Source organism: Tribolium castaneum, chromosome 3 (assembly GCF_031307605.1).
Source record: "Tribolium castaneum strain GA2 chromosome 3, icTriCast1.1, whole genome shotgun sequence".
Lineage (NCBI taxonomy): Eukaryota > Metazoa > Arthropoda > Insecta > Coleoptera > Tenebrionidae > Tribolium > Tribolium castaneum.
The window spans coordinates 13,905,722-13,924,596 of NC_087396.1; the positions used below are offsets into that span (position 1 = coordinate 13,905,722).

Sequence of the window (18,875 nt, forward strand, 5' to 3'; positions counted from 1 at the left end):
AGCCATTTACGATTGTTGTTAGTCGAGAGTCGCAACTGAAATGAGTAAAGGGTGGTTGTGGAACGAAAAGGTAATTAAATACCTATTTAAGCCTTTTGGTCTTGAAGCGCAACTATGTCGTCACTCATCACCGGTTTGACTCCAAATTTACGTTATCAAATGCGCGTTTCATAATTCAGCATTTTTAATTGTATCAATCTATATGTAACAACTTTGTTTTCATATTATTAAGTAAATCATAGAACAAGGAATCATTATAACATGTACATTGAGAAAATTTGTTCTCTGTAATACAACTCTTTTGTGTGTGTGTTTCAAGATATTTAAATTCTGATTTTACTTACATTGAAATAAAAATCAAAAAATTACTGTCTGCGTTATAAAAGATGATGATAAGACAAAAATTAATTTTCTCAAGACTTTTGGCGCTAGAAATGTGTTCTTATGTACTTTCTAAATGCAATGGTATGTAAGTAATTTCCTAATGTAATGTAATAAAAGACCGATTTACCTGCCGCTTTACTGATTTCAATCAGTCAAAGAAAATATTATTAATTTAATATTTAATTGTATAAAATCAAACAATGTTATTTGGTTTGTAACGGAAAATAAGAAATATTTGATGACATAATGTATAGAATTGAAATACAACTTTATTTGAGAATTTCCATTCATTAATGACGGCTGCCACTTGAACCGCTGTAACTTTCAAATTTGTTAATGTATAATAAAAGACCGATTTACCGGACGCTTTGCTGTCTCGTCTAAATGTCTGAGGAGATTTCAAATCAGTGTAAAACTTTATTAATTCAACTTTTGATTGCCGTGATACAAATTTCAAATTTTTGAAAAAAAAAATTGATTCGTGTATAGAGAAGACGTATTTGAATATAATTGGTACTGTTGATTAAAACAATTAAATAAAAATTATACTTAAATACTATAAGAAAAATTACCTGCCAGAATTTCATCGTCATTTAATTTTAGACCTGAATAAGAATGATATAATTTTTCTTTTAAAGTAATGTTTTTAAATAAATAAATAAATAAATAAATAAATAAATAAAATAATTTAAACTTAAAATTGGTGAAATTTTCGTTATTACGTATCCAAGTCGAACAAATTTGGGCCCAACTACTAATTACATTGTCAGAGGTTTAAGGGCTAATTTACTTTGACTTTGCATTTGAAGAGAGTGGGGTAAGTCATTGTATAAAATCTCTTCAAATGTTGTAAAAGGCCTCTTTTCGTCGTGGTTTTTGGCACTTCTAAAGTCTTGTGCAACCTGTGTGTGTGTGTGTGTGACCTGTTTTGCAGTTCAGCAAAATGCATCAGTTTACATCTTTTCTAAACGAACAAAGTGTAAAAAATGTGTTATACTTATACCATGCTGGGTTTTTTAAAACACCAGAAATGTTACGCGACGCTTTTAATTATATCAATATCAAGATTGTCTTTAATAATTATTCATTAGAAGCTTGGGAGCAAGTTTCTTATGACCAAATGTCGAATCAAGTTAATAATATGGGTAAGTAATAATACAAATAATATTGTGAGCATAATTATTAATTTACATGTTGATTATTAGGACAAATGTGCAATAATTTTTCCGATGAAATCGCTCATGGAATAAGGAACTTAACTGGTAAGTCGTCTATTAATACATTGTTAGGAATTAAACAAAAAATAATTGTTTATAGATGATAATGTGAATAACAAGTGCGATGACGAGTCCTGGTACATGGAAAATTTTAACTTTCCTAACGATGTGCAATCGACTATGTGTAAGTAATCAACAATAATAATAATAATAATAATAATAATAATAATAAAAAATAATGTAATATTTATATCTAGCCAAAACCACGATGAAAAGAGCCCTAAATCAACCATCAACCTCTCGTTTTGATGAATTTACCAACCTGCAACCCTCAACATCTAAGGCAACAGAATCAGGTAAATACTTTATAATTTATATAATAATAGATTAATCATTAATTATAATATTTACAGTGAATGCTTTAAAAAGACGCCTCCCTAACTTCGAAGATGGTCCTTTAGGTAATTAATTACATACTCATTTCTATATTATAAATGTACGTGTTTGTAGATACACTTGTAAATCAAATCGGTGCTGGTCAAATTGACGATAATGAAGTCTTTGAAAATTTTGCTGATGGTAAGTAATAGCAACAACTTATTGAATATGTGAATACTTCAATATTTTCTTACAGAATTTAACTTTATTAATAAAAATGGAGAAAATGAATCATTCATAAAAAAGTTTAATACATTAGCGAGACGTATGAGGTTTTCCTTTAAAGATAATGCGCCGGAGAATCCAATTGAATGGATGCAAGTAAGTGTCACGTTATGTTTGTAAATTAGTTAATTAATTAATGATATTTTCGTTTAATAGAATGCAATTGAAGAACTGTTGGCGCACATTTTTAGAGGATTTTCAAGTGATGACTATGTCGGCTTAGTTCTCGAAAATGAAGAATTCCCCGAGCGACCTGTTTACATTTCCTTCCGCAAATTATCCCAATATAATGTCGCAATGGTGATGGAAACTGTAGGAAATGTTCTTCAGAGCAATCGTGCGTTCTTTGTTAATGATCGTTTATCGATACGGGTGGACAGGGTGGCTTTACCTGTGGGAAAAGGATTTCGTACCGCCACCGATGGATTAGCCGTAAGTTATAATGAACATTGTCTTAGTAAAAATAGCATATATGTTATTGAAAATGATAACAATAATTGTTTAGCATTAGCATTAGTAGTCGCAAGAGAGTATTGCAATAATAATTTTAAAAGATCCACTTTAGAAAAATTTAAAGGAATAAACGGGAAAAAACTTTTAGAACAATTAGGTGCTGAATTATGTAGAGAGGCTGATGTCGATTTAGCAAATGGAGGTAATTACACACATGTTGAGAAATTTCAGAAATATTTGGCAAATTATACAATTATTGTATACGATGATAGAATGGGTCGATCAGTGTACTATGTCGGTCCACGGGCTCAAGGAAGGCCAAGTTTAAATTTGATATTTGAGGAGAATCATTTCAATGTAATTCTAAGTACAACCGGTGCATTCGCGACAGCGTATTTCTGTGATCTTTGCCGAGTACGATATTCACGTCGTGATCGTCACAAATCTTGCCCCTACACGTGTCCCTGTTGTTTAGAAAAGCCACCTTGTAATTTAGTTCATAGCGATATAAAATGTCAAAATTGTCAAAGAAATTTTCGGGGTGCCCAATGTTTTGAAAATCATATTACAAAAAATATATGCGCGAAAATAAAAAAATGCCCAACATGTTTAACTTTCGTAAAACTTGATTCTAAAAGTTCAAAACATATTTGCGGTATGAAGTTTTGCCGAACCTGCGGTGTAAACAGACCAATAAGGCATTTTTGTTTCATGAAACAAAACAAAATTAATCAAAACAAGCAATTAGACAATCAACACAAATACTTATTTGTTTATTACGATTTTGAAACAAGACAAGAAAAAACTATCAATAATGCGTACCTACACGAAGTAAATTTGTGTGTGGCACAACAAGTTTGTGCACATTGTATTAATGAAGATGACATTTCAGTAAACTGTAATTTTTGTGGAGTAAGACAACATATTTTTTATGAGGACGCAGTAACAAATTTGTTAAATCATATCGCTAAACAATCGAAAAAATTCAAAGTTACAGCAATCGCTCACAATATGAGAGGTTTCGATGGCTGTTTTATATTACGTGAACTTTTTGCAAATAGCAGTAGGTGGCAACCGGAGGTGGTTCGTTCGGGAACAAAATTGTTAGTTATAACTTGTGGTTCTTCAATTCGTTTTATAGACAGTTTAAATTTTTTGCAGTTACCATTATCTCAATTGCCTAAAGCATTCAATATACAAGAAACAAAAGGTTATTTTCCCCATTTATTTAACACTTTGAATAATCAAAATTACATAGGAAAAATTCCCGATCCTGAGTATTACGGATATAACACTATGAGTGAGAAAGATCGTGTAAAATTTTTATCATGGCATTCAGAACAAGTGACCAATAATTTTGTGTTTAATTTTCAAGTAGAATTCCTTAAGTATTGCATTTCTGATGTGGATATATTGAGAAAAAGCTGTATTCGATTTCGGGAATGTTTTTTGAAGACCAATAATGTAGATCCGTTTTTAGAATGCATTACAATCGCCTCAGCATGCAATTTAGTATTCCGACGCAACTATTTACGCGAAAATTCAATCGGTATCATACCAGTATCTGGGTACAGAACCGCTGACAAACAAAGTGTCATTGCTATAAATTGGCTACTTTGGGAATCGAAAAAAAGTAACGTTCATATTATCCATAGCGGAAATGCGCGAGAAGTCCGGTTAAAAGAGGGTATGCTAGTTGACGGGTATTGTGAAGAGACGAATACCGTTTATGAATTCCATGGGTGCTGGTGGCACGGGTGCGAGCTATGTTTTTTTAATCAAACCCAGAAATTATCCGATAAAAACGACGCGTTATTCTTGCGTCGTGAAAATACACAAAGTAAAGAAGAGAGTATTAGAACATATGGCTATAACTTAATTACAATGAGGGAATGTATATTTAAAGACCAAATTAAAGAGAACCCAGAATTAAAAAATTTCATTGATAATCGAAATTATTTGAATAAACACACTCCTTTAAACCCACGCGATGGCTTCTTTGGAGGAAGAACAAATGCTTGTAAATTATATTATAAATGTAATGAAAACGAGAAAATAGCTTATCAGGATGTTTGTTCCCTATACCCATTCATTAATAAATACGGGAAATATCCAATTGGGCATCCGAAAAAGATTTATGTTGGGCAAGAGGAATGCGCAAATGTCGACCTAAATTCTGTCGAAGGTTTAGTAAAGTGCACTGTATTACCTCCTGCTCAACTTTACCATCCTGTGTTACCATTTCGATGTAATGGAAAATTGACATTTCCATTATGTCGTACCTGCGCTGAAGCTAATTATCAAGACAATTGTTTTCACGAGGATGTCGATCGGCAATTTACTGGGACATATGTGGCCGATGAATTACGTGTAGCTATTGAAGAAGGGTACAGTATAGTGGAACTTATTGAAATTTGGGAATACAATGTAGAAATTTACGATCGGGGTAATAAATCGGGCGGACTCTTTTCAGAATACATTAATGCATTCGTAAAATTAAAGGTCGAGTGTTCTGGTTGGCCATCTTGGGTAAGTACCGATGAAGACAAAAATGTATATATTCAACAATACGAGGAACGAGAAGGTATAAAACTCGATCCAACCAACGTATCAAAAAATTCCGGTCTCAGATTTCTCGCTAAAATAATGTTAAACAGCTTTTGGGGAAAGTTTGGCCAAAAGGAAAATCTTAAAAAAACTGATATAATTAGCGATCCCCATGAGCTGTTTAAGTTGCTAACAAATCAATCTGCAATTGTAAATAGTCTATTACATATTAACGAAGACGTTATTCTGGCAACATGGGAACGTGTAGAGGAAGATATAGCGCCCATGAAAACGGTAAATGTAGCTCTTGCATGCTATACAACAGCCGGTGCACGCTTAGAATTATATAAGTATTTAAAACCCCTTGGCAAAAGGGTATTGTATTTTGATACCGATAGTATCATTTTCGTTAAAAAAGAAGGGGAATATGAACCTCCTACTGGCGATTTCCTAGGTGACCTCACTGACGAAATGATTGAATATGGCGAAGGTAGTTATATAACTGAATTTGTCAGTGGGGGTCCTAAAAATTATGCCTACAAATTTTGGAATGAAAATGAGCACAAAATTCAAACTGTGTGTAAAGTCAAGGGGTTAAGTTTGCATTATCAAAATGCTCAATTAGTTAATTTCGACAAAATAAAAGACATGCTGTGTAATAACACCGACCAAACTGTTAAATTGACCGATCGCACAATAATTCGAAATGAGACTTATGATGTTATGACAAAAGAAACAACTAAGACGTATCGTATAAATTATACAAAACGACGACGTTTAGATGATGGTTCTTTTGACACCTTACCATATGGCTATAGAGATGTATAATAATATAAGATGTATTATTTAATCTTTTAATAAATAAATAAATCTAATAAATATGATTTCTGTGATTTTATTTTGATTTAACCCAGAATGTGTGTGTGTGTGTGTCGCGCCCGTCCCCGCGCCGCCGCCACCCCGTCCCGCGCCCGTTCCCGCGCCGCCGCCACCCCGTCCCGCGCCCGTTTCCGCGCCGCCGCCCCGTCGTCCGCGCCGCGCCCCGTCCGCGTCATGCTGGTGAGTAACGAGATATAAGGAAAGAAAGAAAAAACATGGATCTTGCAAAGTCTTTATTTATTCATGAAATATTTGTTAAACATTTTGTTGCATAGTTTGTCATTATTGTGAAAATCTTTGTTAAATAACTTTAGAAAATCATCAACAGAATTGCCTAATGCGTAGTTTAAAAGAAATAAAGTACAGTATTTGCCACAGACGGTTGAAGAAAAATCTTGAATTTGAGAAATATTGTAAGACCACATCATAGCATTTTTTCTAAGAAATTTTAAAATATTCGGAGGCGGCTGATTTCCAAAACTATCAAAGAAGTATGCGAAACCAAATTTATCAATGTAAACAGCCATCCAATGACTACCCGGGAGGTAATCAGGGTCTCTGTTGATAATAACCATAGAGGGTCTGGTGATTAGGACAGGTAGAGTGTTATACGCAGAAACAAGAACGTGGTGTCTTTTCTTCCGAGAGATCATCTCCAGACACGTTTTGAGTTGTAAAGTATTCATTGTACCAACTAGCCAAGTTTTGTACGTTTTGAACAGCGCACACCGAATCGCTGATTATATGATTCACACAACAATTCGTATCAAAATGTTCTCTCAAGTAACGAAGCGATGGACACTCTAAATCTTCAATGTTTACAATTTGACTTTTTGGTAAACGTTTCAAAAGTAGACGCTTCTTATCTATTCCTTTCACGTATATACACTTTGAATTTTTCGTAGTTTCATTCAATATTTCAGACAACTTTTCGTAGTCGTAATTACCGCAGTTCCAAGAAAGCCCGTGAAAGTTATTCGTCAACCAATCGGCTTGCTTCTGATAACGATGCGGTAAGGTTGAAAGATCATCGGGTGGTTTAAACAAAAAGATGTCTGGTGCGCTTTTGTTCGTATTAAATACAGCTAATTCTTTTATGGTTAAAGTTTCGGTACAATTACCGTAATTGAACCCTTGAAAATCCACAAACACAACCATTTCGGATGACGGGTAAAATGAAAGTAGCAAATTTTTCATTTGTAATAGCAATTTATTTATCACTTATATAAATTTATCAACTACTATAATCTACAATTACATTACGTTTTTTATCAATTTCTATTACACTATCAAATTCACCATACACTAAACAATTGACAGTTTCTGTAAGAGCAGTGTTAAAACCAACTTCTATTCGTAAACTTCCGTTCTTTATCAAATTCCATGAAAGAGCATTATGCGATGATAAGTCAGGTGTCAAATCAAAAACAGCTATTGAATATCCATCAGCATAATTATCACGTGAAATCCCATTTCCAGTGTTTAGAAAATGTATACCAGTACCAGAAAATAATGTGTGGTACATTGAAACAAATTTCTTATTTGGACCGATAAATGTAGGTTGTAAGGGTTTACTAGGAATTTGGTTACCATCCACGTACAAGGATAGATAGTTTAAACCAAAGTTTTCGAAATTAAATGGATTTAAGGAATAATCACCGTTAAATGCTTTATTTGTCACAAAGCACAATGCACATCTTTTTGGAAGTTGGCCCAAATAAACATTATCCAATGATTTTCCTTGTACTCCTTGCGGTATAGTCAAAACCTTTAATTCTGTTCGCGTAATTGGATATTTTGCAGTTGAAAGCTCTAAAGCCTTTGCATGCGCAAGTAATACGCTTGGATTTATCCGATTTCTTCTAATCATTAGAGTTGCATCAGTAATTTGAATTTTTCCATTAAGATTATTTGATGACATCAATGCAAAACTATCACGAGAACGTACAAATTTTAATCTCATTTCTACACCGTTGATTAAAAATTTTTCTTGATTAAATATATCACAATTTAAGTGACCAATAAGATCGACTTCTTTACTCGTCGACGTTAGTTTGAGTCTATTGGCGAATCCACTGTTCTCATTGGTTACTACATTCATTTTGCCTGCCGTATCGGCGTACCATAATCCACAAGTTAAATGGGAATTCTTCGCCCCTGAGTCATAATTTAAAAGTGTCTCCAAATAACATTTATAAGCGTATGTATTATTTGGTGGTGAAATCAGTTTTTGATTTAGGTATACATCAACTTGACTAAACATTGAGTGGAGAATATTATTAACTGGACCAATTGTATCTTCAGCGGTATAATTACTACCGTCATCTTTGCATATTTTAATACAAAGTGAAAGTAAAGTTTGCGATAAATCTATATAGTCTTCACCACCTGGTATTACAAATTCTAAAGGACTATTTTCAGATATACTAGATACAGTTTTGTAATGAACCCATTGACCGCTTTCGATGCTTGTTTGAGTTGGCGGTAAAGCAAAAAGATCCAATTCACTTTTCGCGCACTCACAACTATGAGGATGTAAAAACGACATTCTAGCTAAAGATATCTTGATGTTTAATAACTGAACTCGTTTTACACTTCTTTGCAGAACGACGTGAAGAACTATTCTGACTTTTATTTTGTACTAGCCTTCTTTTTATAGATCCAGATCCTACCAAGTTGTCTAATTTATCTTGAGCTTTTCGTTTCAAATTTTCAACTGACTCATTTACACGTGTCTTGAATGCATCCTTTACAGGCACCTCATTAACAATGTCGCCAAGAAAATTTGAACCAGTGCGTAGTGTTTCCTTACCAATTGTTTTAACACCACTCTTTATTAACGGCATTACCGTACGAAAAAGTCCCCGTAAAAAACTACCAATACCATAACCCTTTTGGTAACTAATTCCTTTGTAAATAGCACCTACACCTGAACCAGCTTGATTGATGTAGTAATCGTGATAATGACATGAAGGCATTACGAAATTTTTTTAAAATGAAGTTTAACGCACACTGTTCCAAACTGAAATGGCACTTTCTCACCAGTTGCACTTCTTATATCAATTTCAATGTTTTCAAATTCCCTTTTCAACAGAGGCACGTAATGCGGATGCGAAAATAATTGCGTATGATGTGTACCGTAAATGTAGTGTTTATTATCGATAACAACGATTCGAATTACTTTTGCCATTATATCGCCCACCAATTGTGGTTCAATTATATCACTGTATACGAAAAGTTGTGAAGGCAAACCCAACATAATGTTTGCTGGATGTGTTGAAGTTTTACTCAGTACATTTGTATCCGGTTGAAAACCTAATTGTAGACTTAATGTCGGTGAAAATGATAGACTTGTCAGATATTTGCTACTGCTTGTTACAGTTACTCTTTTTGAACCATCATTTAATCTGAACTCAACATTATCTTTTACTAAAACTCTTACAGAGTTTAGAGCATCCACAATAGATTCGATCGTTTCGTAGTTACCAGCTTCAAGCTTAGTCTTATATTTCGTCATAATTACATCGTGTTCAAATGTGATCGTTTTCATTTTAAGATCGCGCATGAATTCTTTCGAAGACTTGTATTTCCTTCTTCGAACCTGATCATCGATCCATGTCGCAAAACGGGGATCTTTAAACAATATGTCAATGGCTTTTTCACCTTTTTGCATAATCGCCGATAAACTAAATTCAAAAGAGCAGTAAATAATATTTTCACCACTGTTGATGGTTAAGAAGGAACACGGATACTGTATTTCCGAAAGTCCCACACACCATTCACCATCCAAATGAACAGTTTTTGGAAGTTGTGTGCAAAAGTGCGTTGTTGTATTTTCGGGAAAGTAATTGGTTGAGCTGTTTGATACCAAAGTTAAATAAAATTCGTTATTCATATCGATGTAAGGGAACTGCACGGAATCCACGAGTTAAACTTTGAAGGATAATTTTTCCACTGCACAAAAATTTCACATTTACCTCTTTTATATCGCTTCTTCAATACTTTTTCAATGTGAAATGTACTCTGGGGGTCGTACGTTACGCGCTGTAATTCGGGGTGATAGAAGACGCCCTCTATTGGTTCATCCATTAAATCGGAAATTTTGTACACAACGGGTTGTCTCATTATAACATCAGTTATTTTGAATATTTCACCGCTCCAATTACTCATGTAGCCTTTTTCAAATACGTGCTTGTACTTGGTGATTCTGACGTAATCTCCAACTTTGTACACATTTTCGAGTTTGATCGTTTTAATATTCTTCTTTCTCGTACTCATAATGTTATCGTATACTTGCGCAACGTTGTCAGGATTTACCTCGTTAGGAGCCATTTTAATAGTACGATGATAAGAATTATTGTAAGAGTGCATGAATTCGGGTAATACATCAATGTATTGCATATTATTTGCAAACGTAAAATATTTATGCATTTTTGTTTTTAAAGTTTTATTGAACCTTTCTACCACAGCAGCTTTTACATCAGGATTATTTGTTACATAATAATTTATATCATATTGTTTAAACAATTTTTGGACATTTTTCGCTAGAAATTCTTTTCCCTTGTCAGTCTGAAGATTAACCGGAACACGCTCATCAAATATTTCTTTAAAAGCTGCAGCCACTTCATTTCCCGTCTTTGTGTATAAAGGTTTAACCCATGCAAACTTGGAAAATACATCGATGACAGTTAATAGGTAATTTACACCTCGATTATGTTTTGCGATGTTTCTCATATCTATTAAATCAGCTTGAAATAAATCGTCTATGTTGGTTACATGATAACTATTTCTAGGAAATCGACGACGAACTTGCTTATGTAATGTATAAGATTCCACACCTTCTAGCCATTTATTAATTTTTTTCTTATGTATATTTGTAAACTTAGCTAAGTTGTTAGGACTCGAAAAACCAAGAGGGTCACGAGGTATAAAATATCTTTCCTTTATTTCATCCATTTTTGTCTACTTGCTTTCATACGGCGACCAAGGAACTCTCAAGCGTTTTTGTTTTCTTGATGACGATCGCATTGATTTCTTCGTTATTTGACTATCCTCTTCTTCTTCTTCTTCTTCTGTGTCAAACTTTGACGACGATATTGGTTTTACTTTCACTTCGTTTTTTACTTCTTGCTTTTCAGCACCTTGTTCATTTATATATTTCAAACGTTTTGGATTAATTATAAGAGTACGTGGAACGTTTATTTTATACAAAATTTCCGCAAAATTTTTCCATCCGACAGGCTCGGCATTTAACTTATTACTACTCTTCATAACATCAGTGATTAGATCAAATATATTGGAACCAGGAATTGTGTTTCCATCGTAGATAACGTTTCCGGTTTCATTCCATGCAACTCCATTGTGTGTTAAATTGTTTAACAAAGCATTCGCTTTAACTTGTAAGGGTCTTGGTAGGGAACTCAAAATGTTTCGAGTAATTCGTTCAGATTGTTCTAATTGATTTTCTTTAGAATAAATCACAGGTATGGTAACAGGTTCACGAGAACGACTTATCATTTTTAGATATCTTTGAAGCACTTGATTATACAAAATCCATTTTTCATTATCATCAATGTTTTTCGTATCTATGATTCTTTTCATTTCATGATCTAAATCATTTAGGGTGTTTGGCTGAGTGCTTTTGTTATTATGCAAACGTTCAAGTTCGGATGAATCAATGAGTACCATTTTTTTCGTATGTTCCATTATTTATTAAATAAATGACCCAACACACCCGAAATTATTGGAGCCAACAACAATGGTAAGAAAGCACCTCCTTTTTGCACAATTAGTTTCTTTTTTCTCTGGAGAGATAATTTACGATTTACTAAATTTCTCAGTAATTTTTTATGTTTCTTTAATTTGCTCTTTTGAGAACCATTTAAAGGAACTTTCCCTAATAACGTATTGTGAGCGCACTCGCATATACAATGCACCAAGTTTTTATCGGCTGAATTAAGAATTGATTTACGATAAACAGGTGTTGTTCTATGCAAAAATTTTAATAACTCGGCGTTTCTTTCTAACGCTCGCGACATCTCAACGACGACTGACGCATAAACTACTTACTTTTATATTTATAATCTCTCTTAGGTATGTATGCATAAGAAGGTTCTTCATCAGGTAGAATATTTGTTCGAATACGAAATTCATCTGGAGTATCTTGTTTTAAATCAATCAACAAATAACCATGCGGTCTCATTGTGGCATCCTTATAAGCTTCCTGGATAAATTTTATATTTTCAGGAAAAATCTGTCTAGCTAAGAAATTAATTTGAGCTTTATCACGAGGATTTTTAAAATAAACGATATAGTTCGCATTCAAAGAAATATCTCTCTGTCCTTTTCCTTGATGAAACAAATTTTGCGTAATGTAGAAGACACTAAGGTTTCGATGATGACTTCCCTTAGTGAAAATATCCACCACACTGCCATTAGTCTCTCTCATCAGATCATCCAAAATTATCAATGTCGCTTCTGTACCATCAAAATCATTCATATCAGGAACGCCTTGACGAAATTCAAGATTACTATTATTGATTACATTAGTTTGATACAACGGTTGCCACTCGTCATAAAACCAAAGCACTCGTTCAAATTTTTTATCACAGACCGAATTTATGTGGTTCAAAAATCGTATAATAAAGTGCGTTTTTCCGCAAGCAGTTGGACCAGCTATAATTGCTGTAAACGGAGATTTGAATCGTAAGTCCATTCTATTTCAAATAACTTTCATTATTCAACACCAAACCAATAATGATAACTTTTGCTACGCGGCGGAATATTTAAAGAAAACAGAGTATACATTTTATTTAATTATTTATTATCACAGACAGTTATAATCATTATTTTCCCTATAATATTGTATTCTACCTTCGACAGCAGTTTTTACATTCATAGGCAGTTTCAAAACTATCTCATACAAGGTTGCATTTTGTTCATACCGATTCTTAATAATATCATACAATTTTTGAGATAAATTTTTACATCCATTCTCCATAACATCAAGCGCAACATTATTTATAAAACTATCGTAACATGGATAGAATTTATATTGAATTCTTCTTGCATGAAGCAGATTCAATAAATGCTCGCCCATATTTACGACAGTTTTAATTGTGTTCAATGATAAATAAATGCCCTTGTACACGCTGGGTTGACTAGGTATAAATTGAAGAGTATTATATCTACAAACCACCACGACGTAGCCACTTAGCATACACAACATCTGACCTTCTGGAACACTAATTTCTTCTACTTCTTCGTCCTCCTCCTCTCTTGATTCAAAGATCTTGCTCATTTCTTTTAAAAACTCTTCAAAGGTTTCAATAGAAAAACTTATCGCCGATGTTAATTCTGGATTATGTATCTTCAACAACGGCACAAAATCATGGAGTGGTTTTACTCCAATCGATAAAAGTTTGCTACCAGACTTAGTTATAGGATACACCACTTCATGAATTAAACGAAACTTCTCATTGATCACCATCCGAGCCGTTCTCTCAGCTTCATCTTTCTCACTTCTCTCAGCTTCATTTTTCTCGATGTTGTCGGCCATTTCCATCAACGATCGCTCCAACACAGGATCCGACCATTCAGCTGGTGTTATGATGTCTTCTTCAGCGTGGATAGGCTGAGGCGACTTGGGGGATGCAGCTTGGCTAAGACCTATTTCAGATACTCTCGCTAATTCTATGGATTGCGATGGTGGTGGTGGTGGTGGTGAAGCAGCTGGAAATGCTGACAAAGACGACTTCGGAACCGATGGAACTTGCGAAGCACTAATTTCCTCTTCTTCTACACATCCACCATCACCTGGGGCTTTAAAACGCTTCGGAGATGATTTTTTCAATGGCATAGAAGATACACGTTTTCCAGGCATCTAACACAAATTCACAACAGTTAATAAATATTTAAAATAATTTCTTAAAAAACTTACCTTAATTTCACAATACACCAAGACGTCTTCTTCAAGAACAAACACGAGAACAACACTGAATATTTTCCTAAATTTTCTTTGGTCTTATATATTGTATGACATATAGCAAAATTGTAGCGGCCAAAGTGTAGCGGTCATTAAGAGAAAGTTGCAGCGGTCATTAGATAATGACCTCATTAGCACTAATTGTTCGCTTATACTACTTATTTTAAATAAATCTTGCACACGTGCAAAATCTTCTTTATATGCCAATAAATAGCATTCAGATTTATCCGTTGCGTAATGCGATTCAAATAGCCATATGTGTATATCCATGATTTGCATTTAATAATACGTAGCAATAAAATACGAGCTATGCAGCCTGAAACCCCATCGTCACGCTATCTAATTTCTTTATCAAGCACCCGCTTAATTACCTGCCAAAACCCCTTACTCAATTCGTTAAAGACAGTGAGAGTAAGTCATAAACCCGGCAAAGTGAGACGTATTTCGAGTTAAAATGATGTGAAGTTTCTCCAGCTGCAGGTTTTATCGATGGCGATTCCCTATTCTTGGCAGGTGGCTGATATTGGAATACCTGAGGTGATGGTGGATATTCATTTACATGTAATTGCTCGGAGAATGCCGCGTCACTTCGCACAATAAAAATCAGCAAGGACAAAGCACTTCATCGTGCGCTTTTCTCCCTGTTCCAGCTTCCTTCGCGTCTGGCATGAAGTCGTCCATTAAAAATCGCTTTTTTTCCACGAGTTTAAACACATAATCCTTCAGGATGTGGTATAGTTTTGGCGCGTAACGTAACTGAGAATTAGGTGCAGCGGTTAATTTAGTAATTAAGAAGTTCGTTAAGAAAACGACACCTCCAGCTAAACAATTACAACGTCATTTAATTAAGCCAAAGATGGCAATGATTTACTATATTAATTCTGCAAACTTAATTGAAGTGCTAAATAGAGAGCTCAACTTGGGCCTACATTCAAACTCATTAATGCGATCGAAATTGTGAGCGGAAATGGACTCAAGTTTTTCGTGAGACAATGCCCACAAAATTGTGTGAGGCAAATTTAAAAGGTAGACGAGTTTTAAACATCTATACAGCGATTAACGTATTATTGAATTTTTTATTTAAAATATTCATCGTACAATGACCAATTAGATAATTTAATAAAAGCTGCGGCCTACACTTTTGGTGTCCAGAAAAATCTATACACTTCTATAGATTATTAAATTGTGAATACCTGTTTTATTTCGTTTAAAATTTCCAATACGGCAGTAAAAGTATTTTTTAAAATATGAACTAGAACTTAAAAATGCTTCTGTAAGATAATTTTCCAACAAATATTTTTTTAAATTCATTTGGTTCATCTAAAGAAATATTTTTAACGTAAATAAGCAGGTATAGAAAAGTAATGTAAAATAAATATTTTTATTTTGCATCAAGACGTTTATTGATACAGCCAGAATAATTAACAAAATTAAGAGAAAATAATTTGAACAGATTTTGAAAAGTTAAACTACACAAAAACAAATAAGAAAAATAAAATGTAGAAAAAAAGTATATTACACTCGTTTAATTAGACTTAATTGTGGCACTCATTCTATTGGAGCACTCCTTTGTCGTGCTCCAAAACCATTCGTGCCACAATAGTACGTCTTATAAGACTAATATAATAATATACTATTTATATTAAAATTTAAAAAACTGGTTCTGCTTTATATAAATTTATTTTGAGGAAATCGTTTGTTGAATTAGTCAAAAATGGTGATAAATGTATTTTACCATTTACACTGGGTTACAGTAGGTGGGTTTTGGGTGGATTTATTAGTTAAAAGGTTTTCCTAATTCATTTCTAAGAAATGAACGTCAAAAATGTGATTGAATGGACGTGTATTGAGTTAATAAATATGTGTTTTGATTATTGCGGCCGGAATGTTTCCCGAAAACTCAAACCGAGGTATTTTATTAGTGTGGGTGTAAAAATCCAATAAGCCGTCCCCTTTCGGAAGCCGGTCTCTTTTTGGTAGCAGCATTAAGATGATTTATAATAAAATCTCGCGATGCGAAATTAAATCGTTTAAAATTAGTGTGTTAATATTCCTCATATTTTCCATTGAATAGTCGACGCGAATAAGACGTGTGCTTTACATCCTGCTCTGAAGTGGTGGGTATTATAGGTGGCATTCCACAATTCCGAGGAACTTCATCGTTGAGGAGATCCCCGGAGTCCGGAGCGGTTCCGAGCCCGTTCGTTGCACATTACTACATTCCAGGACGCCAATATCACTAAGATATGTCCAGGATACCGTGCCTTCTCTCTTCATGGATCAGGTACAAGGCTCACGACACGTTTCCTCCTATTAATTTCGCACAAATCCTTCAATATCCTTCCGATATTAACGCAAATCGTTTTTAAATAAATTAAATCGGATCAAGCGGAATCGATAATGATACGGTTTAAGCCGTAATTTACTCCCGTTGTTGGTAATTCATGCCTCATGTTTGCTTGTTAGTAAAAACGAATTAAGTTTAATTGTTGCAAGCGGATGGCACTAATAGTGGCTACGAAGTGTTGTTGATGATATGCATAGTGTCGGAGTTAATTACTTCGTTCTACTTAATTATTTTCAACGGAGTTATCCGATCATTGTTGCTCAGCCTTGAGTTTCGACGACTTTAAAAGACCAATTTGTTTTCAAACTTTATAAGCAGCAGACAACTTAAAAAATTAACTCGTGTGTTCATCGATAAGATCTCGCCTCGTAATTGACTTTTTCCATTTAACAAGTCGGTTTAAAAGCCGCGAACCTCGAACAGTGGATTGGTTATGATCGATACACTTGCAAATACCTGCAAATGAAATTAGTATTCGATACACAAGTTAATGTAGCCCACTTGGTAATTTTCAGCCAGAAACTCCAACATTTTAATCTTGGATGCATTAAAACTAAGTCGAATATAATTAAAAAGACTTAAGTAAGTTTGAAGAGAGGTTGCCTCCAAGTTTTCGTATTAATCAAATTGTTACCTGAATGAAACTCACTTATAAACTCACCCATTTTTATTTCCTGTTGATTTAAACGCTCACATTTTAAAACCACAAATATTCAACCAAAACCAAAGCACTTCTTGTTCAGAGATAATTGTGCTTTCGTAAACACTTGAAGCTCCTCCAAAGCTGACCACACGCAAAATCACGATCCCATTACGCAGGATAACAATGATAGAGTTTTCTCTCCGTTATCTGATTCTAAATATTTGGACTTTAAATTCCGATTGGCGGCAATTAGGAATTATTTGAGAGTAGTACGTACCCGAAAGTTTACAATTCAAATAGGTAATTATCTTCTTTTACTCTTTTGAGCAATCACAAGGAGATACTTTTGTGTAACTAATTTTAATTACAATTAATGAAGAACGATTAAAACAAATATTCCAAAATTGTTTCAATTTTTTTTCTACAAATAAGCTACAGGTATTTATAGTCCGGTAACGTGATGAATATTGTATTACACATAGTGGGGTAGAAGTCGCTCAACGGCTTAATGATCCAGGATTTATTAAGCATTTATGGATTATAAAAATATATCCGATGTTTTTCAGCCATAAAATCTGCTTTTGAAAGCTCCACTTGCCAAAAAAAGATTTTCTTATTTATTTTGAATATTTTTTTCCAAATTACATCCAAAACGTGCTGCGTTATTATAACCGAAATGAATCAGTGTTTTAATTCAAAAAATAGAGTAACTGGAAATGCAAATGTTATCCAAAAAATGACTTCCTTAACATATTATAAAAATCACGTAATATAAATTTGATTTTATTGCACATTTTTTTTCAATCACCACCTTTATGACTCTAAGGAATGAAATGCTACGAGAAGAAAAAAAAGCTTTTCTGACCATCCACTGTATGTATTTAGACATAATATGTTATAAAAGCGCTTTTATTTAATAACTAATTATTCTTTGTTGTTATGTGTTTCGTTGAATTAAAGCTTATTTCAAATAATTCTAATATCAAATAACTTTTCTTTTTAACAGAAAAGATTCTTTTTTTCGAAGTATGAAGTAATTCTGTGCGTTACTTCAAATTACTTTGCAGGAATAAATTTTCTCTGCAAACAAGTTGTAAAAATTCTCATTTGAACTGCTTTAGGTTCGTGCATATTTGCATAGATCGATAAAAACGGGAAGTAGTCAATGTGGGCACGACCTGTGTCCGTCTACAATTTATTTCTTTACCTTTGTAGTATTTAAACTGCTGACTAGAACAGAAGTTAAGTTTTCACTGTCCAGGAAGAACAACATACATCAAAAAGCTTCTATTTTGGGAAAAATGCAATACGTTTTTTTATTTGCGATGACGTTTTTCTCAAAAAACTAATATTTTCAAAACATATAACAAACAACTTTACAACTCGTGTGTATTTACACACAATCGTGTAAACAAAACACGCAAATAAAATCTAAATGTAAAATTAAACAACCAAAATGAGATTTTTGCAATTGTGCTCAAACGAGCAAAAATACTTCGATTCTGTGCTAAATGGTTGCGCAAACACTTTTCAAATGGACGCCTTTAGACGCTAATAAATTTAATCAAGCGCAATATGGTATTCTAATTGTTTTGCGCTAATCATTCCTGAACCATGTAATTTTGTTTCGAAAATATTGTTCTAGACGATCTAATTTTGTCACTTAAAATTATAATAAATTGCTATACCTTGGCAGACGGCTTGGTATCATTACTTCAGGGCCGGACTGTTTTTTTAAGATTGCAAATGTTAAACACC

The 18,875-nt window shown here is 33.7% G+C and overlaps 2 protein-coding genes and 1 long non-coding RNA gene across 6 annotated transcripts in view; 1 reads left to right on the plus strand and 2 right to left on the minus strand.

The window, feature by feature from the left end:
- LOC664252 (sodium-dependent noradrenaline transporter) overlaps positions 1–18,875 on the minus strand; it is a 28,316-nt gene that overhangs the window by 8,231 nt on the left and 1,210 nt on the right. The window contains exon 1 of one of the 2 annotated variants that reach the window (XM_008197667.3): positions 17,136–17,394. The exons of the other annotated variant lie outside the window; for it this stretch is intronic. Coding sequence (XP_008195889.1) covers positions 17,136–17,139 — 4 coding nt within the window. The 5' untranslated portion in view covers positions 17,140–17,394. Of the gene's footprint in view, positions 1–17,135; positions 17,395–18,875 lie in introns of those variants that run through there. 2 annotated transcript variants of the gene reach the window in all.
- Positions 490–12,557, plus strand: LOC135265576 (uncharacterized). Of its 3 annotated transcripts, none has more exons than XR_010333293.1 (8): positions 490–1,529; positions 1,590–1,646; positions 1,702–1,785; positions 1,859–1,957; positions 2,015–2,062; positions 2,112–2,180; positions 2,236–2,360; positions 2,421–12,230. It is a non-coding gene; the product is annotated as an uncharacterized LOC135265576 (long non-coding RNA). The 3 variants fall into 3 exon arrangements; XR_010333292.1 differs by adding an exon at positions 12,237–12,557 and having other exon boundaries at positions 1,033–1,646; positions 2,421–11,904; XR_010333291.1 differs by having other exon boundaries at positions 494–1,646.
- On the minus strand, positions 12,955–14,292 carry LOC135265575 (uncharacterized). The gene is made up of 2 exons (XM_064355312.1): positions 14,083–14,292; positions 12,955–14,025 (listed from the first exon to the last, which is right to left on the minus strand). Exon 2 carries the CDS (start codon positions 14,023–14,025, stop codon positions 12,970–12,972), a length of 1,056 nt encoding a protein of 351 aa, XP_064211382.1. The 5' UTR covers positions 14,083–14,292; the 3' UTR covers positions 12,955–12,969.